The 23699-nt window shown below is 48.4% G+C and overlaps 1 protein-coding gene across 3 annotated transcripts; it reads left to right on the top strand.

Moving 5' to 3' along the window:
* Positions 1 to 5771: 5771 nt before the first annotated feature.
* On the top strand, positions 5772 to 22349 carry ABHD16A (abhydrolase domain containing 16A, phospholipase). 3 transcript variants are annotated; one of them, XM_073641726.1, is made up of 20 exons: positions 5772 to 6052; positions 7929 to 7985; positions 8151 to 8217; positions 9323 to 9409; positions 9575 to 9660; positions 9774 to 9844; positions 10443 to 10568; positions 10645 to 10759; positions 10838 to 10939; positions 13002 to 13065; positions 13934 to 13983; positions 14393 to 14516; positions 14610 to 14714; positions 14800 to 14863; positions 17816 to 17872; positions 17962 to 18024; positions 19575 to 19651; positions 20685 to 20783; positions 21774 to 21820; positions 22020 to 22349. In XM_073641726.1, exons 1-20 carry the CDS (start codon positions 5888 to 5890, stop codon positions 22101 to 22103), a joined length of 1710 nt encoding a protein of 569 aa, XP_073497827.1. In that variant the 5' UTR covers positions 5772 to 5887; the 3' UTR covers positions 22104 to 22349. The 3 variants fall into 3 exon arrangements, with proteins under 3 accessions (XP_073497827.1, XP_073497826.1, XP_073497828.1); XM_073641725.1 differs by having other exon boundaries at positions 10440 to 10568; XM_073641727.1 differs by lacking the exons at positions 17816 to 17872; positions 17962 to 18024 and having other exon boundaries at positions 10440 to 10568.
* The last annotated feature ends 1350 nt before the right edge of the window (positions 22350 to 23699 follow it).

Below are 23699 nucleotides of genomic sequence, written 5' to 3'. Positions count from 1 at the left end.
TCTCTGACGATTTTAAGTTCTTGGCAAATGTGGGGAGTCATTTCGATCAAAAGCGATCCCAAAACCTACCCTAACCCATCCCGTAATATGTCTGCATCCTTGTTCCTACTGTCTTAGTCTTCTTAGGCTGAATTCAGACTTTCGTATATCATGTTCTGAGTACTGACAGGCCAGTCACGGGTCTCCTAACCCAAACCTGATCAGCATGTACAGCAGGTGAAATAAATATTGAACACGTCACCAATTCTCGAAGTAACTCTATTTCTAAAAGGTGCTGTTGACATGAAATTCTCATCAGATGTCAGTAACAACCCATCCAATCCGCACAGGCAAAGAAAATCAAACTACAGACGTCCAGAAATTATGTGTAATAATGACAAATGACACAGGGAAAAATTATTGAACACTTAAAGAAAAAAGGTGTAAAACATCATGGAAAGTCATGACAGCAGCTGAAATCTATCAGTAATTAGCAATCCTGCCACCCAGTGAAAAATAATATCAGCTTGTTCAACTGATGGCCTATCTCAATACCAAGGTGCCACACAAGAAACATCTCATGATGGGTAAAACCAGTGATTTGTCTCAAGACCTTCACAACCTTATTGTTGCAAAACATACTGATTGCATTGGTTACAGAAGAATTTCTAAACTGCTGAAGGTTCCAGTGAGCACTGTTGGGGCGACAATCAGGAAGTGGAAATAATAATTTCACTATAAACCGGGCCACGATCACGTGCTCCCAGCAAGATTTCAGATAAAAATGGGGCACAACTACACGCATTTTATGCAGCGTTTTTGGTTCAGAAATACTCAACGTGTGCAGACACTGAAATATGGCCATCTGCTGCCAGCTCCGATTGCTGCCGTGTAAGTGGCGAGATCCCAATGGGGCGTCCGTTTTGGCACACATCAGCCCCCTTTCTCTCCATGTGTTCACAGGGGGCTGATGGGTAACCATGGAAGCCAAGAGCTTGCTGAATCCCCCCAGCACTGCCATCTTGGCCACAGACTGGACTTCATAGGAAATAGCGTTTTTTATTACATACTGCAACACAGTATAATATAATAATAATCTTTATTTATATAGTGACAACATATTCCGCAGCGCTTTACAATTCAGAGGTTCATATACAACAGTCATAAGTAACATAGCCAAAGATAATACAATAATTAAAGCAAAAAATAATGACGACCCTGCTTGTAAGAGCTTACAATCTACAATGAGGTGGGGGTGACACAAAGTACAGGGGCTTATTTACAATGATGGTCCAGATAAAGGCTGCATGAGCAGTCACCAGCCAGTATTTGTAGTGCTTTTGGGTGCAGTGGAGTTTGGTGGAGACTTATGTTTGGAGAACTAGTGAATGGGCTATATATATATATATATATATATATATATATATATATATATATATATATATATATATATATATATATATATTGGACTTGGATTAGGGAGCGTGATAGGCCGCCCTAAACAGATGTGTTTTTAGGGAGCGCCTAAAACTGTGTAATTGTGGTTCATCATAATTTCTTGGGGTAGAGCATTCCAGAGAATAGGTGCAGCTCAGGAGAAGTCTTGGAGTTGGGAGTGAGAGGTACGGATTAGTGCGGATGTTAGACGAAAGTCGCTTGAGGAGCAGAGAGAACAGGTAGGCCGATAAACAGAAATGAGGGAAGAGATGTAGGGGGGAGCCACACTGTGGAGAACTTTGTGGGTGAGAACAAGCAGTTTAAATTGGATCCTATAATGTAAGGGCAGCCAGTGCAATGATTGGCACAGAGCGGAGGAGTCTGAGTAATGACTGGCACAGAGCGGTGGAGTCTGAGTAACGATTAGCCAGATAGATGCCCCTGACTGCAGCATTAAGGATGGACTGGAGAGGGGAAAGTCCAGTGTGAGGGAGGCCAATTAATAGGGTTACAGTAGTCAAGGCAGGAGTGGATCAGGGCAACAATGAGGGTTTTGTTTCCATGGTGAGAAAGGGGCGGATTCTAGATATTCTTCAGGTGCAAGAGATTGTATATAGGAGGTGAAGGAAAGATTGTCGTCAAACAAAACACCCAGACAGCGAACCTGCTGCCTAGGCGTTATTGCGGTGCAACACACGGAGAGGGAGATGTCAGATTTAGGTAATTAGACAGCGGGAGCAGAAGAAGTTCAGTTTTGGAAAGGTTGAGTTTCAGGTAGAGAGCTGACATGATGTTGGAAACTGCGGCCAGACAGTCACTGCTGTTCTGTAGTACAGCGGGGGTAAGGTCAGGGGATGAGGTGTATAGTTGTGTGTCATCAGCATAAAGATGGTACTGAAAGCCAAATCTGCTGATGGTCTGTCCAATTGGGGCCATGTAGAGAGAATAGAAGAGGGCCAAGGACTGAACCCTGAGGGACCCCAATAGTGAGAGGAAGAGGAGAAGAAGTAGAGCCAGCGAATGATACACTGAAAGAGCAGTCAGAAAGATGAGGAGAACCAGGAGAGAGCAGTGTCCTTTATGCCGATTGAGTGGAGCATAGAGAGTAGGGGCGGGTGGTCAACAGTGTGGAAAGCTGCAGAGAGTTTTCCTCCACAGGCGTTCGGCACTCTTAAAGCATCGCAGAAGAAATAGAGTTTGCAGAGTGAGCCAGGGCTGTTTTACTCTGTGAGGGTGAGGGGCGCGACTTGGTCCAGGGTGCGTCTGAGAGTGTCGTTAGAGTGATTTACAGTCAGATCAGGACAGGAAAAAGAGGAGATTGGGAACAGTGATGAGTGAAGGGACTGTAAGTATATGTCAATGGCTTGTAGATTTCTGAATGTTTGATAGGTAGGCGTGTGCTGGGGTTGGGCGAGGACATGTGAGCGTGAAGTAGAGAATGTTGTGGTCAGAAAGGGGAAGAGGTGAGTTAGCTAGGTAGGAGATAGAACAGAGCCGGACAAAGACCAGATCAAGGGTGTTACAGTCTTTGTGCGATGCGGTTGAAAGCTGTGAGAGGCCAAGTGGTTAGAGATAGAAGCAGGATAGTAGGGATGCAGATGGAGAGGTGGGGCTGTTTAAGTCTCCGAGGAAAAGGGTTGGTGATTCTGAGGACATTAAGTGTGGCAGCCAGGTCGAAAAATGGTCAAGGAACTGGTTCGGTGAATTTGGGGGACGGTATATGACCGCTACTCTGAGGGAGAGGGGATAGAAGAGCCTAATAGTGTGGACCTCAAATGAAGGGAATGAGAATGATTGAACTGGGCGGAGGATGACCTGGAAAGTGCATTGTGGGGACAGGAGTATGCCGACTCCACCACCAAGTCTGTTCGCAGGTCTCAGGGAATGGAAAAAAATGTAAGCCACCATGAGAAATAACGGCAGGGGAAACAGTGTCAGAATCCTGAATCCAGGTTTCAGTGAGGGCCAGCAGATTAAGAGTTATTCAGAAAGTAGTTGTGCAGGTAAGGAAGCTTGTTGCATACAGACCGTGGATTCCAGAGTGCACAATTAAAAGAGTGAGATGAAGGAGTACAACTAATGTTTAAGGTTAACAGGGGTTAGATGTGAGGTGGGAGAGGGGTTGAAGTTGGCGGAGGGTGGATCAGGGTTAGGAGAGATATCCTCTGAAATAAGGAGTAGCAGTAAAAAGAGAAGTAGCAAATAGTTCTTGGATTTGTGACATGGTTAATTGTACAATATTTCTGGACAAGATGGATGGAGATTATTCAGGAAGGTGAACAGATGTACATGAGAGAGAGAAGGAGAGAGGGGCTGATGTGGATGAGTGGTGATGGGGCAGTAAATGTGGATGACAAAAGCACACAGGAAGATGGACTTAGAAATAAAGCACAAAGTTAAAAAGAGTATAAAAAGTGTGGGTTACCGGAGTGTCACAGGCTGTCAGAAATTTAGCTTAAGAGGGCACCCCACACACGTGACCCCTTATGATGCATCTAGATTTATAGGGCTGATTATAGCTTCAGGTGAGATGAACTGTGGGAGCGCAGCTGTTTTAGGATAAATTAACAGCTGGTCAACACACCAGGGGATGATTAGCTGATCAAAGACAAAACAGACCTACCATTATGCCTGACTCCATGTACACAGTATAACACCTTTCACCATCCGATAAAGTCTACAATGAGGGAAGAACGGACATATATCAGGGAGTATTGAATAGAATGCAACAGGTAGCATATAGTCGAGGTACAGCAAGCAGAGATGTTATACCATGAAATTGTTTCAAGATGATAAAGCAGCAGATGACACAGATACAGCAAGCCGAGAGGTTATACCTGTGTGAAGAGAGAAGGGATGGACGTCAATCCGCTGCCATTGAAGCAACTGCTAGACACTGTGCGATGAGGACACTTTGCTTAAAGGGGTTGCCCACTACTTTAGATTACCCCCCCCCCCCCCCCCAATGTATCCCCCGGGGCCCCTAAGCCTTTTTGTAAATACCTTCCGTTGCAGATAATGCCTGTGAGCGGCCCTATCACTGGCCGCTCACAGGCATCACGTGACCCCCGGCTGCAGCCGGCTCTGACATCCGCGGGTCTCTGTCTTCCTGGTTCCCCCCCCGCGTCACACCCGGCATCCACTGCGCGCTTTGCCTCTCCCCATTCATTGAGAAAGCACGGTGGATGCTGGGCGTGATGCGGTGGGGTAACACCGCCCACAACCCAGCAGCCACCGCGTCACTGAGTCACGCCTGACTTGTCGAGACGTCAGCGCGGGGTCACGTGATGCCTGTGAGCGGCCACCGATAGCGCTGCTCACAGGCATTATCAGCAACGGAAGGTATTTACAAAAAGTCTTAGGGGCTCCGGGGGGATACATGGACAAAAAAAAAAATGGACAAATTCTTTAAGAAGACAAGTGCATGCACCCCCCCCCCGTGTACCCACACGCACGCGCGCACCCCCCCCCACACACGTGTGCGTGCACCCCCCCAATATGATAAAAATATTGTATGTCCCCAAAACGATAGCAATAGAAAAGTCCGCTCGCCTCCACACAGGGCCGTCCACTAAAAAAGAAGAGATACGGTTCTTAAAACACAAAGTTATTGTTTATCATAAAGTTCTGAGTTTTAGCAAATTCAAATAAATGACAGAAGTTTGGCATCGCCGTAATCGCGCTGACGTGACGTGTCGCCGGGGCAGCTTTATCCACAAAAAATAGAAGGGGTCAGAAAAAAAAATAAAAAAAACAATTAAACTTTTTTTATCACCATTTCTCCACACTTGGGACTTTTTGCCCCATTTTTTCGGTACATTATATGGTAAAGTGAACGGTGTCATTCAAAACTACAACCCGCAGAAAACGAGCCTTCGTACGGCTGTGTGCACGAAAAAAACATTGCACAGGAAAGAATTAAAGGGATGGTACAGGGATATAAAACATGGCTGCTTTCTGCCATACACCTGCACAGGGCAGTGCTCGGGTTGGGAGGGAACTGCTCACTCCTTGTTTCTAAGACGACACCGCCAATAAAGCAGGGAGGGTGGGTGAGTGATGGGGAAATGACGTCCATGTAAAGCGACTTCCGGTCATGTGATCGTCTGTTATCAGGGTTGCTAAGACATGAAATGGAACTAGAGAGCGTTCGCCTTCGCCCCGCCCCCTATTCTGTCCAATCAGACGCGCACTTCCCTGTTTATCCGGCTGGTGATAAGCTCTGCTGTTACTCAGCGACACATGCAGAGGTACCGCCCCCATTAGACCCCCGCCCATCGCCTCAGTTGTCCAATCAGCTGTTCGGTATCAACGTTTAGACTCCTCCCTGCTGTCACTGCGTGCCCCGCCCCTTCTTTTGTTGCTGTTCTGTGATTGGTGGAGGCGGTTGTCAGTCACGTCCGGGCTGCCGCTTCTTCTCTCTGCTTTCCTCCTAACGGTCCGGTGTGATCCGGGCCTGCGAGAGCGGGACATGGAAGCCGGAGGGGAGGGCCTCATGCGGAGATGGATCCGGGGCTTCGGGCTGCTTTACCTGTGCATCCGGGGACCGCGGCTCTACCGGGTTTACCGGGTGAACGGACGGGCGGCGATCGGGAGAGGCCGGCCCCTGCAGGAAGGAGACTCCGAGAGCTCCTGGGTAAGAGCTCGGCGACCCCCGGTGCGGGGTGACACGGGGGGCTGAGACTGCTCCTCTCCCGGCTGCTGGCACGTTCTCACCCACTTTCTCTTTCGTTTCACGGCTCCTCTGCTGCCGGCAGTGACCAGAGCCGGGCTCCTCTATGGGGGGCGCCCATGGTGCAACCCAGACACGTCCGGGGGTCCGGGCTCCTCTATGGGGGGCGCCCATGGTGCAACCCAGACACGTCCGGGGGTCCGGGCTCCTCTATGGGGGGCGCCCATGGTGCAACCCAGACACGTCCGGGGGTCCGGGCTCCTCTATGGGGGGCGCCCATGGTGCAACCCAGACACGTCCGGGGGTCCGGGCTCCTCTATGGGGGGCGCCCATGGTGCAACCCAGACACGTCCGGGGGTCCGGGCTCCTCTATGGGGGGCGCCCATGGTGCAACCCAGACACGTCCGGGGTCCGGGCTCCTCTATGGGGGGCGCCCATGGTGCAACCCAGACACGTCCGGGGGTCCGGGCTCCTCTATGGGGGGCGCCCATGGTGCAACCCAGACACGTCCGGGGGTCCGGGCTCTTCTATGGGGGGCGGTCATGGTGCAATCCAGACACGTCCGGGGGTCCGGGCTCCTCTATGGGGGGCTCTGCTGGCTGCCTGGTTTGTGCTGGGGTCACCCCATGTCCTTTCTCTATCTTAAAGGGATTGTGCCAAGATGGGACGTTCCCACCGATCCATGGGCCAGGGAATAACGTCCTGATTACTGGGACCCCCACGATCTACAGAGATCCCTCTGACTATAGCAGGTGCACCATTCACACGGGGCTCCTCATCCTCAGGATCAGTGGGGGTCCCAGCAGTCAGCAAGTTCCCCTCTATTCATGAACCAGGGGATAACTTCCCGATTACTGGGACCCCCACCTTCTGCAGAGACCCCTCTGACTGTGTTCTGGAGGGTCCCGTGAGTCTGGAGCATGTGAACCTTCACTCTATTCACACAGGGCTCCTCGTACTCTGGATCAATGGGGGTCCCTGCAGTCAGTAAAGTCTCCCCTATTTATGGGCCAGGGGATAACTTCCTGGTTACTGGGACCCCCATGAATTACAGAGACCCCCCCCCCCCCCCTGACATTAACAGAGTCCAAGCTTGTGCTTTTCACTCCATCACATAGATCTCGCTGTTCTCGGCACCGGGGGGAGTCCAGCAGTTGGGTAGTTACCCCTTAGTCCATGGAGCATCTTGGTATGAGCCTTTACAGGGGGCGCCCACCCGAATATTTATCAAGGATGGATGTATAATACGCGGGGGTCCGACTGCTCCCGTGTCCTCTGTGTGATCTCCTCTCCCATACAGTGAGTAGGGGGTCACATGTGGACAGCAGTGCTCTGGTCGGACACGTGAGCCGGTGTTTATGATTGTGGTGGTCCTGCACGGATCAGACACCTTTCCTGTGATTGATGTCGGGCCCTGGTGATTGTCTAACCTTCTTTCTTCAGGAGCGCGCCGTTCCTCTGCCTCCTGGCTTCCTGCTCTCTGGGGGCGGGCGCTCCTGATGATTGACAGTTCGGACCGGCAGTATGGCTGAGCCGCTGACCTCCGGTGCCGCCATATGTGGCAGCTTCTCTGCAGCATCGGAGGACTCTGTATCCGCCATCATCATAGCAGCTCCGTGTCCACTACTGATGGACTGCAGAGATGGACGGTAACTTTGGCGATGAGCAGTAAACTATAGCATTAAAAATCCCTTTTGTTCTTGAGAACAGAGAAGAGTAAATTGCAAAGTTGAAACTTTGTAAATTTCACCCTCAAAAGATGGGATTAACCCCTTTAAGACCTCCTGCCCATCGCTGGTGTCATGGACCCAAAACATTCATTATTTTTCTTATTTTGCAGGCATCGTTTTATCAACCAAAAGCTTTAGAGAAACACACAGATAGCATCCTGGCATGGGTAAGTGCAGCCCCCCGCTGGGCATAGGGGCAGGTGCAGCTCTGGGGGGGTTTGGTGCAGCCACAGTCACACCCTCAGTGCCTGGCTGTAGGACTCTCTGGTGTGATGCTTTATCTTGCACATTTTCCCTATTTGACGTCACTGACCGGCCGGTCTCTCTCCCAGGTCTCCGTCCTGTGGACCATTTCTTACTACTCCTCGCCCCTCGTTGCCTTCTATATGTACAGAAAAGGTACGTAGCACAGGGATCTTCCGGACCCCCTCGGGTCATGTCTTTGTGGTGGATTTCTCTTTTATGGCATCATTCACACAGTGTTTTTTTTTTATCTATATACAAATATAAACAAGTGTTTTTGGTGCAGTTTTGTTATCCCAACCTCCCCCCTATCCTTACAACCCATGAGAAAGAGCATGAAAAAAAAAATGTTTTTCTCTTTTTGCCACAATTTTAGTAAGTCTGTCCCTAAAGTGAATAGACCTGGAGGAAGATGAAAATCAGAACGAGATCGGAACTCAATGCTCGAACTGACCGGCGGCTCTCCCCACCTGAGCGTGACAGCTGCATAGAAATACATGCTGTCGGGCTCGGGTGAGGAGAGCTGCTGGCCAGTCCGAAAACTGCTTTCCGATCTCGTTCTGATTTATTTGGCCGTCTGACTGCCCCCTTTCCGACATAGAATGTATTTGTCCCGTCCTCTCGTGTGCGGGTGTATACGGAGATCGCTTCACACAGGGTGGATACAGACTGCGTTTTACAGCCGGCACTTGGCTTCTAACTGCTGCGGCTGAGATCAGATCGCTGCTGTTTTATCACTAAAATGCCACCATCAATCTCTGACCGTGGTATTTAAATGTATCAGAAGGTCCCCACGTCGGCCACCATGAAGGTCCCCACGTCGGCGCCGTCTTGGTGCTCCCATGCCGCCTAGTGAGCTTTAGCTTCATAGGATATTGTGAATTTCACTGTATACTGGAATATTTCAGTATACATTATAAGCGATCCAATGGTGGACAGTTCCTAGGGGGACTAAAGAGTCAAAAGTAGTAAAAAAATCTTAAAAACCCCAAAAGCTTAAAAATTAGAATTGTCCACTTTTTCAAATCTAAAACAAAAACACATTTGGATTTAAAGGGCTGAGTCACGATGACGGAGGCCCCCAGCTTCTGCTCTTATGGGGGAGCTGTTGAGCCATGTCATCCTCGCAGCGGGCCGTGGACCTGGCGGACGGAACATTCTCTTCCGGACAAGCCGTTATGTTCCGACCATAGAACGTTGTGTAGTCCGGACCAGTGCGGTTCATGTGTGTTACGGCTGACTCTCCCCTTCTGCTCCGCAGGGTATGTGACCCCGAGCCGCATGATACCTCTAGCGCAGTACGGCCTGACCCTCATGTTCCTGCTGGCGGGAATCGCGTGTTTAAGAGGTGAGACCCTTCTGCACCAGATACTGTGGGGTCCTGGTGGGACGGAGCGATGGTTTACGTGACCCTGAGCCGTGGAGCCTCTAGTATCTCAGTATGGTGGCATTGTGCAGGGGCCACACGCCCTCTGGGTATGGGGCATTCCTCATGCCTTGTTTCTCTCTCCAGGGTTGGGCAGATGGAGCAATCCTCAGTATATTCAGTTTATTAGCATTTTGCAGAGAACCAAAATGGATGATTGTCCTGAGAACAAGGTAACGATGGCTCTGTGATGTGCTGGGGACGTGGGGGATCTGTCTCTCAAGTCCGGCAGGTGTTGGCTTCCATTTTACAATCCGTCTTTTTTTTTTTTTCTCCCAACGCACAGAAAATGTTGTCCAACTTCAACTTTGACTTCCGCAGTTGGCCGGTGGATTTCCGATGGGATGAAGCCAGCAGGTATTTCTCCCAACTAGCAGCAGATTAGTGATACCTCCGGGACCCGCACAAGAACCCATTTGTGAACAGGCAGGCGCCTGCGCATGCATTAGTTTCTAAGGGAGCCCTTAAAATTGCCGCCCATGCTTCCTCTGCTATTTTGGACTCCCATAGAAGAGACAAGAAAGACTGGAGTCTGCTTCTGAAATAGGTTCAGGTCCCGGAGGTATGATCCGCTCCTGTCAGAAATGTATGGCATGTCCTATAGAGCCGGGAGTGGCCCCTTAAAAGGGTAATTCCAGACTTCATAGATGAATATTAATGGACAGAGCTTGTAATAACAAGCACTTTTGCAATTTACTGTTTATTACAATTTGCAGCCGTTCTTGAGATATTAACGATTTTATTTTGTTTGCTGCCTGTTTGCTAGGAGACCGACCACCTAGGAAACCTATAGCAACAAGCTGTAAACAAAAGAAAAGTGTTAATATCTCAAGAACGGCTGCAAATTTTAATAAGCAGTAAACTGCAATGTTGCTTGTAGTTACCAGAGCTATCTGACCGTGTCCTTAGATGAAGATGGGAATAACCCCTTTAACTCTTTCTGATCTCTTAGCAGCAAAGATCCCAAGAGTTTAGGCCTGGCTGGAGGAGGCGTACCGTTACTAAAGGCCGAACCCCGGACACGAGGTTCTGCTGACGGATTCTTCCAGCGGGTGCAGAAGCTGCCGTGTCAGATCATCAGGTGGGGTCCGGCGCAGGTTGTGGTTGTGGGTGGAAAGGTGAAGACTTGTGTATAGTAATGTGAGCATCTCCTGCAGTTACGTTGTGGCGCACTCGTTCGGCAGACGGATGCTGTACCCCGGCTCGGTCTACCTCCTCCAGAAGGCGCTCATGCCCATGTTATTGCAGGGACAGGCCCGTCTGGTAGAAGAGGTGAGTGTTCAGAGTTGGCCACTGTCCATACACCGGTGATGCTGCGGTCCCTGCTCATGTCCGTCCCCTTTCTCCTAGTATAATGGGAAGCGAGCCAAGCTGCTGGCGTGTGACGGAAACGAAATCGACACCATGTTCGTAGATCGCAGGAGCTCCGGGGAACACAGCGGGTCAAAGCTGGTGAGAAGTGTGTCTGGTTCCCTTTATCACGCCCTCTACACAGCATCCCTCCAGCAGAGACCGGTCACTACGTTACTCTGCTGCCTGGCAGGTCCCCCTCTATGTATACGAAGCCGTCTGGGATTGAGGTGTGTGGGGGGGGGGGGGGGTGCAGATGAGGGTTACCATGGCTGGCCGAGGTGCGGCGGGGGGACCATGGCTGGCCGAGGTGCGGCGGGGGGACCATGGCTGGCCGAGGTGCGGCGGGGGGACCATGGCTGGCCGAGGTGCGGCGGGGGGACCATGGCTGGCCGAGGTGCGGGGGGGGGACCATGGCTGGCCGAGGTGCGGCGGGGGGACCTCTGCCGGCAAGGTTCTGACTGTAAATGCGCCAGATTTCGTAGTTGGCATCAGTGCCACAGAAGAGCAGTTGGTGAAGCACGTGGTGGTGTCGGCCCTGGGCTGTCACACAGGATCGGGAAGCGACCCACCACTTGTAATCTCATTTACATAGAGGTTTTCCTTTGCTCAGAAAATGAATTTACAGCCAGGAAGGTGATTGTGAACTTATAATGCCCAAATCAGTGATGTAATCATCTCCTCTCCTGACAGGATCCCTTTAGTGGAGAGGTGGCTCCTTCATTTAATGAGTGGGTGATGGCCCCTGGAGGGGTCTGCGTGACTTCTGCTTCAGGTCAGGCTGCGGCTGCAGTCCTTTGTGTGCGCAGGAGCTGACACTTCTGAACACAGTGTATGGGATGGACGTGATTACGGACCTCCTCCCCTCGTCCGTGCTGGTTGTGCTGGCAGTCTTTAATTCCTGCATCACTCAGAGCTGGTGGGACTACAACTTCCAGAATATGCACGATAGGAGCTGTAGTTCTGCAGCAGCTGAAGTACAATAGTTTCTGCCATACACTGCGTATTGGTGACTGGTGCCAGAGGTTGGCGCTGTTGTACAGCCTGGAGGTCACTCTCTGCCACCTCCAGGCTGGAGGAGGACGATGGAGTCGTCTCTCTGCTCCGTGTCACATACAAAGGCATCACCGCCCACCGCATCATCAGGGTTACAGGACTAATCTTTACTACTGTACTGCTAGTATCAGGTAATAAAGATTAGATGGGGCTTCTGGTGCAGAGCTTCCTTCACCCTGTGGCATCTAAGCTGGGTGCAGAAATCGCTCTAAGATGCCCATTTGTAACCTCAAAGGACACAAAGCTGCCCCCCAGTTTATGTACCCCCATCATGTGTCGCAGTAGGTGGGGGGGCCCTTTCCTTTTATAGGTCTACGGACGACTAAGTGAAACCTAACTCTAGTTTGCATTATAGGGAGCTGTTGTTTGGTTTCATCAGTCCACAGGAGTTTAACAGAGGGAGAGCGCTCCCTCTGTCAGTCCTCTGTCACCCCTTTAGCATGATCGTAGGGGGTTTCTACCACAGGTGGGACGGGGCCTGATAGGATGAGGATAATGCACTACTTATATAGTGCAGTGTTTCATCTATGCCATTGTATGCTCACACGTTCAAGTAGTTAGTAGAAGTTACCATGTTTTCAGCCAACTTTTATAGGGTTCTCTCATCCATTTATTTATTTATTTTTTTCTTCTTCTTTCCACTGCGTCCTGAAAAGTTTTGAGTGTTCCCTGAGTAGTAGCTTCTTGATATCAACATGAATTGTCTTTTACAGGATGTTTGGAGATTATCATTTACCCTTTAGACTGCTTGTGCTTAATGATAATAGTATACGCTTTAGACTGCTTGTGCTTGGTGATAATAGCATGTGTGGGAAAAGCCGATGTTGATTGAGGGGAGAGCAGTTATGCCTCTGGGAGGGGGGGCGGGGAGAAAAAAAGATAAGTTCCAAGTAGCAGAAATCCGGCTATGAGGAGGTCGTCCACATTGCGTTGTTTTCCATTGTGTCCCTTTTCCTGCCGAGGTTTTAGTGTTTCTGCAGATATTTTCCATGTTGCAGTGAGTGGAGTGACGGTGGCAGTATTGAGGCCGCTTCTGCTGATCTCCCACTCCGTCTCTAGTCCTCGGCTCCTGTATATACAGTCATGTATGGTGTCTTTCTCCGGACAGGTCATCTGCTGCGAGGGCAACGCTGGGTTCTACGAGGTCGGCTGCATTTCTACCCCTCTCGATGGTCAGTAATCACTTATTACATGCGTCTTCTCCATTCTTGACATCTATTCGTCTGCGTCAAATTAATTTGATCACTTGCAAAATGCACGCACTGCGATTCTGAATTTTGCCCCTGTGCCCCAGAGGAGCGCTACCTTACCATTGGTGGGAGCAGGCAGAATCAGGGGAGCGGATGAGCAGCTATCTGTAGGGCTCGCTCTTGTTCAGCAGACAGCTATCCCTTTCTAATACATGTATGCTCCCATGGGGAGAGGGGAGTACGTCACTTCCACTAGCTGCTGCTTATCTCCTCTCAGAACAAAAGGATCGGACATATTGAAAATGAACTATCCTATCCTTCAGCAGATGTCAAGAGGCCAGTCACATCAGGATCGGACACCATGAATGCCTACTGGCAGTTTAAAGGGGTATTCCCATCTCCAAGAGCCTATCCCATTATGTAGTAGGAGTAATAATATTAGCAAATACCTCCAATTAGAAATGTAGTATAGTTCTTCTGATTCGCTATGTTGCTTACCCCATGTGCAGGGCATTGTAATAGCTTAGGTATCCATGGTTACGACCACTAACGGCTATCTAACTGTCATTATATGACTGGTCGTAACCGTGGATACTTAAGCTGTGTCTGCCCTGCTCATGGGGTAAGCAACATAGCGAATCAGAAGAACTATACTACATTTCTAATTGGAGGTATTTGCTAATATTATTACACCTATTACATTTTGGGATAGGATCTTTGAGATGGGAATACCCCTCTATGAGGGATTAACTGTAAAATTGCTCTAATTGGAATATTTGTGTATATTGGTCCATTGTTTTTCTTTTATTTAAAATCTATTAATAAACAATTTTTTTTTCTTGTGCTGCAGCTGGTTACTCCGTACTCGGCTGGAACCATCCTGGATTTGCCGGCAGTACGGTAAGCTTCGGATCAGTAGTTTGGGCAATGTTTGTTACCTTCTCTAATAATTGTTGTGGGCTTGGTACTAAAATGAATAGGTGCTGCTCTTCAGCGCCCGGCAGCGGCCACTACGCTGCTCTGATCGATGTTTTTACATCCTGCAGCCGGCGGAGTTGCTTCCATCTAACAGATGAGGGTGTCAGACCCTCACCGATCTCATGTTGATGACCTATCCTCTGGAGTGTTTTCTGGCTGGACAGCCCCTTTAATAAGTTGCCGTAAAGCTGAATTTCAGGCACATTTTAACCACACCTTCCGGTCCCAGACGAGCCCCCAATATGAACCTTGAAGAGGGGCTCTCACAGCCGGCCCGTGATTTAGAAATCTGAGCAATGTCTCCTATAGGATTTGTTTCTTTTCTCCGCAGGGAGTCCCGTTTCCCCAGAACGAAGCGAACGCCATGGACGCCGTGGTGCAGTACGCTGTCTACCAACTGGGCTTCAAGCTGCAAGACATCATTGTGTACGCCTGGTCTATCGGGGGCTTCACAGGTGCGAGAGGGGGGTGCCAGCAAGTAGAGCGAACTCATGACTGAGGCAGCGTATATTGGAGATATATACACATGGATTGTTTCTATGTTACAGCCACGTGGGCCGCCATGTCCTATCCTGACGTCAGCGCCGTCGTCCTCGATGCCTCCTTCGACGACCTTGTCCCTCTTGCCTTGAAAGTGATGCCAGAAAGCTGGAGTAAGGGAATATGTCCTACATCTGTATGACGTATTCACACAAGGATCTCTTTTAAGATTAATCCACCTCCCTTTTTTTCCAACAGGAGGACTCGTGACCAGAACTGTCCGGAAGTATCTAAACCTTAATAATGCGGAGCAGCTCTGCAGGTAAGTGGTCCAGATCTTCTCTAAGGAGGTGGATGATTGCCAGGAGGAGGGCGCCATACCAGACCTTAGTGCAGGCGTTCACCTCCCAAGGAGGAAGTGAGCAACATTGGAGAACAAGTTTAACCCCTTACTGGCCTGGGGCGTATTAGTACGCCCCAGGCCATCACCCCCGGTTTAGGGATGGCTCCGGCGCTGAGCCCACACTGAATCGGGCACATGTCAGCTGTAACAGCCGCGGGTGGAATCGCGATCCAATCGCGGCTGTTAACATGTTAAATGCCGCTGTCGATCTCTGACAGTGGCATTTAACATCGCCGCGCTTCATTAGCCCCGCCCATCGGTGACTCAGTCACGTGATCACGGGTCACTGATGGGTGGTCATGACAACCCTGGGTCTGCAGCAGACTCCAGTGGTTGTCATGTAAAGATTACTATGAGTGCCACCTAGTGGTCGGCGCTCATAATACAGGAGCATTTATGCTACATACAGGTGATCTGCTGATCACCTATATGTAGCAGAGGCGATCAGACAGTTGCTGCTTCTAGTCTCCTATGGAGACTAGAAGCAAGCAAAAAGTGAAAAAAAAATGTTTTTAAAAATATTAAAAAAAATATAAAAGTTTAAATCACCCGCCTTTCGCCCCATTCAAAATAAAATAATAAAAAATAAACCCCCACATACACACATTTGGTATAGCCGCGTTCAGAATCGCCCGATCTATCAATATAAAAAAATAATTAATCCGATCGGTAAACGGCATAACGAGAAAAAAATCCAAACGCCAGAATTACGTTTTTTTGGTCGCTGCAACATTGCAATAACGGGCGATCAAAACATTGTATCTACCCCAAAATGGTGTCCATAAAAACGTCATCCCGGCGCACAAAAAATAAGCCCTCACCCAGCCCCAGATCCTGAAAAATGGAGACGCTACGGGTCTCGGAAAATGGGGCCATTTTTTTTTTTTTTTTTAGCAAACTTTGGATTTTTTTTCACCACTTAAATAAAAAAGAACCTATACATGTTTGGTGTCTACAAACTCGTAATGACCTGGAGAATAAGGCTGGGTGCCCACGTAAAACGCTAGGTAATCCGCACCCCATGGTCCCCAAGGAGATTCCGCATGTTCTATGCACATGCTGCGGATTTTTCCGCAGCGTTTATGCTGCGTACAAAAATCCGCAGCATGTCATTTAATTTTGCGGAAGTGCAGCGGAACTCCCGCCATTGACTTGCATTGAGACGCACAGAAACCGCGACTGTACATTTTACAAGCGGCTTCTATGCGTCTCTGTGCGGATGGTACCCAGTTCTGGAGGAGAGAAGACTCTCATCCAGACCTGGGTACCATTGTACCTGTAAATAAAGAATAAAATAACAAATAAAGTTATATTCACCTGTCCGGCGTCTTCTCTCTGAATGCCGGCATCGCTTGAGGACCTGCGGTGACGTCACAGTCATGTGACCGCAGGCCCTTCACCGCTCTGTCTCACGATATGCCGGCAGCTGGGAACCAGACAGGAACGAGTGCTGCAGCACATGCCGGGGCCTCGGGGGTGAGTATAGCTTTATTTGTTTTAATTTTTACGGTTCACACTGTATAAATCCATACTGTTTGCATGGATTTATACAGTGTGACCTAGTTGTCAAGCACTTTCCAAGTGATGCTATCGCCTGGAAAGTGCTTGTCAATCTGCATGCGGAAACGCATGTGGATCCGCATGTATTCTGCAGGAAAAACGCATGCACAATCTGCATGCGTTTTTTTCTGCCAGGGAGATGCAGAAATGCTGCAGAAATTTTCTGCTTCATTTCTGCATCGTGGGCACATAGCCTAATGGTGGCAGGTCAGTTTTAGCATTCAGTTAACGTGGAAAGAAAAAAACTCCAAAAAAACTGTGGAATTGCATTTTTTTTTTGCAATTTCACCCCACTTGGAATTTTTTTCCCGTTTTCCAGTACACGATATGGTAAAACTAGTAATGGCGTTTAAAAGTACAACTCGTCCCTCAAAAAATAAGCCCTCACATGGCCATATTGACCAAAAAATAAACGCTATGGCTCTGTGAACAAGGGGAGCAAAAAACGAAAATGCAAAAAGCTGAAAATCCAAAGGTCGTGAAGGGCTTAAAGGTTACTTTCTCCATAAGTGGTACAACCGAAATAATTGCTTTATAATCACTCATTTCAGCTGCTCTTTGTAGCAGCCGAACCCAAGGAGTCATTGTTTGTAAAAAAAAAAAAAAAAAAAAAAAAAAAAAAAGGTTGTCCTGGATTAAAGAAAAAATGGCTGCTTTCTTCCAAAAACTAATGGGATGTGATCATGAAGCTCAGCCCCTCTCACTTCACCGGAGTTGAGACGCAAAACCAGACACCGCGCTGCTCCTTTTAATTTACTTCCCTTCTCAGTACATGATGGCGTATCACTAGGATATGTCAAAACACATTGATTGCTAGGGGTCTGCCATTTAAGAACCCCTTGGTTCCTGAGAGTGAATGCTGTTGCTGTTGCTCTGGCGCTGTTGCTGTTGCTCTGTTGCTGTTGCTCTGTTGCTGTTGCTCTGGCGCTGTTGCTGTTGCTCTGGCGCTGTTGCTCTGGCGCTGTTGCTCTGGCGCTGTTGCTCTGGCGCTGTTGCTGTTGCTCTGGCGCTGTTGCTGCTATTCAGTGACGTTCCTGTCATCCTTTGCAGCTTGGTTCTGTAATAGTGAACGTGGCCCTTTCAGTCACTGGATTGGTGGTACTCCCAGCGATTATTTAGTGATGGTGTATCCCAGAGATGTCATCACTTACTAGGATGGGAATAGCCCTATAACCCTTGTAAAGGTCAAAGAAAACTCTTTTGAAGGAACAGATAGTTTCTCTGTTTTGGCCTATTGCTGATTTGTAGTCCTGCACCTTTGTGGGGGTGCGGCTTCCAGCAAAAAAAAAAAAATCTTTCTGCTTTTCCAAGGTATCAGGGTCCTGTGTTACTAATAAGAAGAACAAAGGATGAAATCATTACAACCACGTAAGTATATTGGATCGGGTTTTGTTAACAGCAGCACAGAAACATGGCTGCCTTCATTGGTTCGTTCTTTTTTATTTATTTTTATCCAGAAACCCGGATGACGTTGCATCGAATAGAGGCAATGATCTGCTCCTCAGTCTCCTGCAGCATCGGTGAGTGTAAGGACAGGGTAGGTGATAATGTTCTATCACTGGGACCCCGGAATCCCAAGACCCCATTCCTACTTAGTGCTTGACCCCAGTCAGGACGAGCATGGGCGGAGCGGCCTATACTACTGATGATGATGACGGCTGAGAACGGCGTTCTGCTTCTTTCCATCAGCACATAGACACCGCATGCTGAACCTCCCCGCCATTCAGTATCAGGGGGCTGGGACCCCGGTTCTACTGATGATTGGGACCCCCAGCGATCAGACGTTTATCTCCTATCCTGTAGGTGATAAATGTCCATCTTGGGGAAACCCATTTAACCCCTTTACGCCGCTGCCAATTTCCTGTTTTTGTTTCCGTTTTTCCGCCCCTTCTTCCTAGAGCCGTAACTTTTACTTTTCTGTCCACATAGCTCCATGACGGCTTGTTTTTTGCGGGACAAGTTGTACTTTTGAATGACGCCATTCATTGTACCACACAGTGTACTGGAAAAATGGGGAAAAAAATTGCAAGTGTGGTGAAATTGTGAAGAAAAAAAACCTTCGCAATTCTGACACAGTTTTTTGGGAATTGTTTTTAGGGTGTACATTTTATGGTAAAAATGACCTCTCAGTAGGATTCTACTCATCAATATGATTACGGCGATACACAACATGTCCCGTTGTTGTTATTTTTGTGGTGAAAACAAAATCAGAAGTTTGCCCCCAAAAAATGTTTGTGATTAGTCACCCTTTTCTGAGACCCGTAACATTTGTTTTTCGGCTGATGGAGCTGTGTGATGGCTTATTTTTTGCGGGGGGAGACATCGTTTTCATTACTGCCATTTTGGGATGTATGTGACTTTTTAATCGCTCGTTACTGCTAGGGTTGTGGAGTCTGTGTCTATTTTGGTGGAGTCGTTATAAAATGGACCCACTCTGACAATATATAATACATTGGGTACAGTCGTATAATGCAGGATGTGCTGTAAATGTTTTCAGAAGAATTTGGGAAAGTTCTGAAATGTCCTATAAATGTCTGTTCTGTTCCTGATCTCAGGATCTAGACTTTTAGTTGAGATGGAGTCGGGAAATGTCTGAGTTGGTGGTTGGTACTATAACCTGCGATGGTCCGATCGCTTGTGCTCTATACAGCGATGCCACAGCGTTGCTGCATATAGCAGAAATCACGGTCTCCTTTGAAGCTCGGCCACAAGCAAGGCTTCAAAGGAGCTCCATAATGACTGGCTGTCAAGACAATCCATTGGCGACCCCTGATCACGTCATGGACGTACCAATGGGCGGAGAGAATGATGCGCCCCCATGCTGGTGATTGACAGCGGCATTTAACAGGTTAACAATCGCAGGGAGCACTGCCCCACCCCCGATTGTTAGCGGCAGGTCCTGGCTGTAATACACAGCAATGCCCAGCTGGGTATGGGGCGGGCTCGCTCGGGAGCCCGCCTCTGACATGTGCTGTACATGTACAGCGGATGTTGTCAAAGGGTTAATGGTTAACAGACAGATCACCTTGTGGATGACCAGGGTTTTTGGTTTCTCTTTTTGTTTCTGCAGTTTCCCAAATGTGATGACAGAAGATGGCAGGAGGGCGGTGAGATTGTGGCTGTCCACCTCCACTCCAGAGGAAGCGGGTGAGCCTCCCCAATATTGTCCTGCTGTCCATTATATTGTGTGACCTCTCATGCCCGGATCCTCTCCACCTGACTCATATTTTCTATACTGAAAAATAACTTGTAAAATCTTCAGTTATATTCTGTTAAGTAACCATCTGTACATACGTGGGGCTTCAGGTCCTGAAGGATGGCTCGACTGGAGCCATCACAGCAGAGTACGAACCAATAGACTTTCTATTGAGATCGTGTGCTGGCACACTGGTGCTGTTGTGCAGTGGTGCTGTGGCACTGGTACGCTGGCGCTGGTGCGGTGGCTCTGGTGCAGTGGTGCTCTGGCGCTGGTGCAGTGGTGCTGTGGCGCTGGTGCGGTGGTGCTGTGGCACTGGTGCAGTGGTGCTGTGGCGCTGGTGCGGTGGCTGTGGTGCTGTGGCGCTGGTGCAGTGGTGCTGTGGCACTGGTACGCTGGCGCTGGTGCGGTGGCTCTGGTGCAGTGGTGCGGTGGCTCTGGTGCAGTGGTGCTGGTGCGGTGGTGCTGTGGCGCTGGTGCAGTGGTGTTGTGGTGCTGTGGCACTGGTGCGGTGGCTGTGGTGCTGTGGCGCTGGTGCGGTGGCTCTGGTGCAGTGGTGTTGTGGTGCTGTGGCGCTGGTGCAGTGGTGCTGGTGCTGTGGTGCTGTGGCACTGGTACGCTGGTGCTGGTGTTGTGGCGCTGGTGCAGTGGTGCTGTGGCACTGGTACGCTGGCGCTGGTGCGGTGGCTCTGGTGCAGTGGTGCTGTGGCGCTGGTGCGGTGGCTCTGGTGCAGTGGTGCTGTGGCGCTGGTGCAGTGGTGCTGTGGCACTGGTACGCTGGCGCTGGTGAGGTGGTGTTGTGGCGCTGGTGCGGTGGTGTTGTGGCGCTGGTGCGGTGGTGTTGTGGCAGTGGTGCTGTGGCGCTGGTGCTTCTGCACAATATTTTGAGCAATCACTGATCATCTCAGGAGCTCCACTATTTACAGGGGACTTGTAAAAGTTTAGTTCTACTTTTAATGTTTTTTCTTGTCCTGTCTTATGCAGACTCCGTACTAAGTCAGTATGGGGTAGAGGAGGACTGGTGTCTGTCCGTCCTAGAGTCATATAAAGCCGAGAACTTGGAGCAATATCCGTGGAGTGTAGGTAAGTGCTGGAACCATCCTGACATATGCTGAGGAGGACGGATTGTTGGAGACAGGAGAGAATTGACTCCCCTGCCCCCCCCCCTTTTTTTTTAAATGTTCAAGAAACCTTTGCTCATATTGGGTAGTTGCACCGTGAGCAATTTTCCAAACTAAATCGGTGAATAGTGGTTCAAGTCCACTAAGGAAATCTAAGTAAAAAGTAATAATAATAATAAAAAAAAATTGAGTCGCTGTCCTTTTCCCTAACCAAAAATAAAAAGGAAAAAAAAAAATCTATTGTCCCATGTGTAAAGGACCGATCTATAAAAATATAAGATTAAGAAATAATAAATAAAAAAAAAAAAGTCATGGCACCTATGAAGAAGAGAAAAAAAAAGCCCTCCCATAGCCCCATCAATAAAAAAATAAAAAAAAAGTTATAGTTCTGGAAAATGGTGACAAATTTTATTTATTTTTTACAAAGTTCTGAAATTTTTTTGAACTAAAATTAAAAAAAAATCCCTCAAGTTTTTGGATTGCTGAAATCGTGCTGACCTTGAAGAATCATGTTGTCAGGCCATTTTTACCGCACAGTGTACGCCATAAAAAAAATATATATATTTTTGAACTGTGAAATTTTCCATTCCACTTGGAATTTTTCTTTTTCCATTATTTTTTTTATTTTTTTTTTTTTAATCACACTATGGTACAGAGAATGGGGTCGTTAAAAACTACAACTCGTCCCGTAAAGATACAAGTCCTTATACTGCTGTGGGGATGGGGGGAAGAAAAAAAAAAAAAAAACTTATGGCTCTTGAAAGAAAACGAGGAAAAATTACAAAGTGCAAAAATTACAATTTTTCCTGGGCGGGAAGGGGTAACAGATGCAACACCCAGATCCGCTGCAGAACCCTATAGGGTGTGAGGAGTCTTGTCCGTGTAGTATGACTGTATCTACGGCAGACATTACTGTGCACAGAAGACTGAGCTGATTGTCTTCTTTCATTAGGGGAGGAGATGAGCACAGAAGGACGGCAGCAGCTGGCTCTATACCTGGTACGTATGGCACCTTGCCCCCTCCATGTCCCATTGGCGGCACCTTTCAGCTCCTCCACATTCCTCGGCTTACGACTGCTCACCGCTTTCTGCCCTGGAGCTCATACACACCTGTGGTTACATCCCCACCCTGCCGACCCTTCCCACAAATGTAAGTGCTACTCATCTGCTGGCTTGTAACCTCTTCTGCTCTCCTCAGGCACAGAAGTATCTGAGCAGCTTTGAAGCCACACACTGTACCCCCCTCCCAGCCAGCTTCTTCCAGATGCCCTGGAGTATCTAATCCCGGATTGTGGCCCCCGGACATGGCACCGCTGCCTCTGGCTGGATCTGCCTGCTGTAACCTTCCTCCATCCCGTGACTGGCAGCTAACACAGACGAGGGAGAGACGCCGCCTGCCCTCCACCTCTCGTACCTCTCTGGACTACTGTTTTTTTTTATAATAAATGGATTGAGAACGAGCTTGAATGGATGAAGTGATGAGCATTTCAAACGCCGCTATTAAAATGTGAACCATTCTTGTACAAAATGTCTGTCCCTGTCCTACCACTGATCTGCTCTACCGTTTCTTTTACTTCCTGGGGTTCGATGGCCCACCAGAGGCCATTTTTAGATTTTGTCTCCTTCACAAGCCTGTACAGTCTATGTGCATTTAACCACTGAGCCACTGTTGCCAGAGACGGTGAAGTTACTAGGAACGTCCCTGGAGACTCCATACTGTAACGCGATAGACAAATGTTTTTAGCCACCATGGTGGACAAGTATAAATGTGTTGTGTCCTCTAGAACTTCATGAAGGTCAAATATTTCATACATTCCACTACTGTCCATAAATGAGTCACCATCACGCATCTGACATCCATCCATTAGGACCTCAATAAATTCATGTGCATGTCTCCATAATGTGGTGTTAATCTCTGTTTCAAGGCTCTTAGGGAAGCGGTTTTCAAGAAATAGCATTAATATGGGAATGGAAAGCAGGTCTTTAGCTCACTGTCTCCTAACACTGGTTGAGCTTTACCTGGGACTTCAGAGGTCTCTGAGGCTTTGTAATTTCTGAAGTTCCTGAAGTCTCCAAAACTTGATCCCTCAAGTTCCTAAGGCTCTTGATTCTTAAGTTCCCCAAGACTTGGTCATACGTGATTTTCCCAAGACTTTGGTAATTCCTAAAGTTACTGAGGTCTCCGACTCTATTCAAGAGGTCCCCGAGACTTGGTCATTCCTGAGCCTCTTGATTCCTGAGGTCCATGATACTTCATCTCTAAAGTCCTGAGGTCCCTAAGCTTTGGTCATTCCTAAGGTTGTTGGCTCCACTGAGGTCTCAAAAACTTGATTTCTGAGATCCATAAAACTTGACGAAGACCGGCATTCTTGAAGTCCCTGAGTTACTGAGGTCTAAGAAACTATTCTGGAGGTGACACTTGATGACTCCTAAAGTTCCTATGGCCCCCAAAACTTCCTGAGGTCTGCAAAACTTGGCGATTCCTGAAGCTTTTGAGGTCCCAGATGATTTGAGAGGTCCCCGACACTTGGTGATTCCCAAAGTTCCTGAGACTATCTATTCCTGAGGACCTCCACTTCCACTTTGGATAAAAATCTGCAGCAAAGATTGACCTGCGGTGTGAAACGTGTTGTCTGTTCGCTGGGCCAGATTTTACAGTGGTTATGAGGTTAGTCTCTTGTTTTGCAGAACCCAAAATACAAAAAAAAAACCTGCTTTTAATCTGCCTGCAATGAGCTTTCTGCTCATTTGTATGAGAGAAGACGCCTTTAGCGCACGTTATTTATTTTCCCCTTGCATTTTCGTAACGGTTGTTAGAAAAAACCATCATGTCAATTCTTTGTCGCATTTTCAGAGCAGAAATCTCGGCAATCATACT

This window comes from Phyllobates terribilis, unplaced genomic scaffold (genome assembly GCF_046119375.1).
Source record: "Phyllobates terribilis strain yellow unplaced genomic scaffold, ASM4611937v1 Scaffold_7__3_contigs__length_470593459, whole genome shotgun sequence".
Classification (NCBI taxonomy): domain Eukaryota; kingdom Metazoa; phylum Chordata; class Amphibia; order Anura; family Dendrobatidae; genus Phyllobates; species Phyllobates terribilis.
The sequence above is the reverse complement of the archived record's forward strand: the minus strand, read 5'-3'. Positions and strand labels throughout refer to the sequence as shown.

Bases quoted from the DNA above. Each gene is read 5' to 3' on its own strand.
- ABHD16A (XM_073641725.1), top strand. From the start codon at position 5,888: ATGGAAGCCGGAGGGGAGGGCCTCATGCGGAGATGGATCCGGGGCTTC. The intron at 7,986-8,150 runs GTAAGTGCAGCC...TCTCTCTCCCAG, and splicing joins CAGATAGCATCCTGGCATGG to GTCTCCGTCCTGTGGACCAT. The intron at 10,569-10,644 runs GTGGGGTCCGGC...CATCTCCTGCAG, and splicing joins CTGCCGTGTCAGATCATCAG to TTACGTTGTGGCGCACTCGT.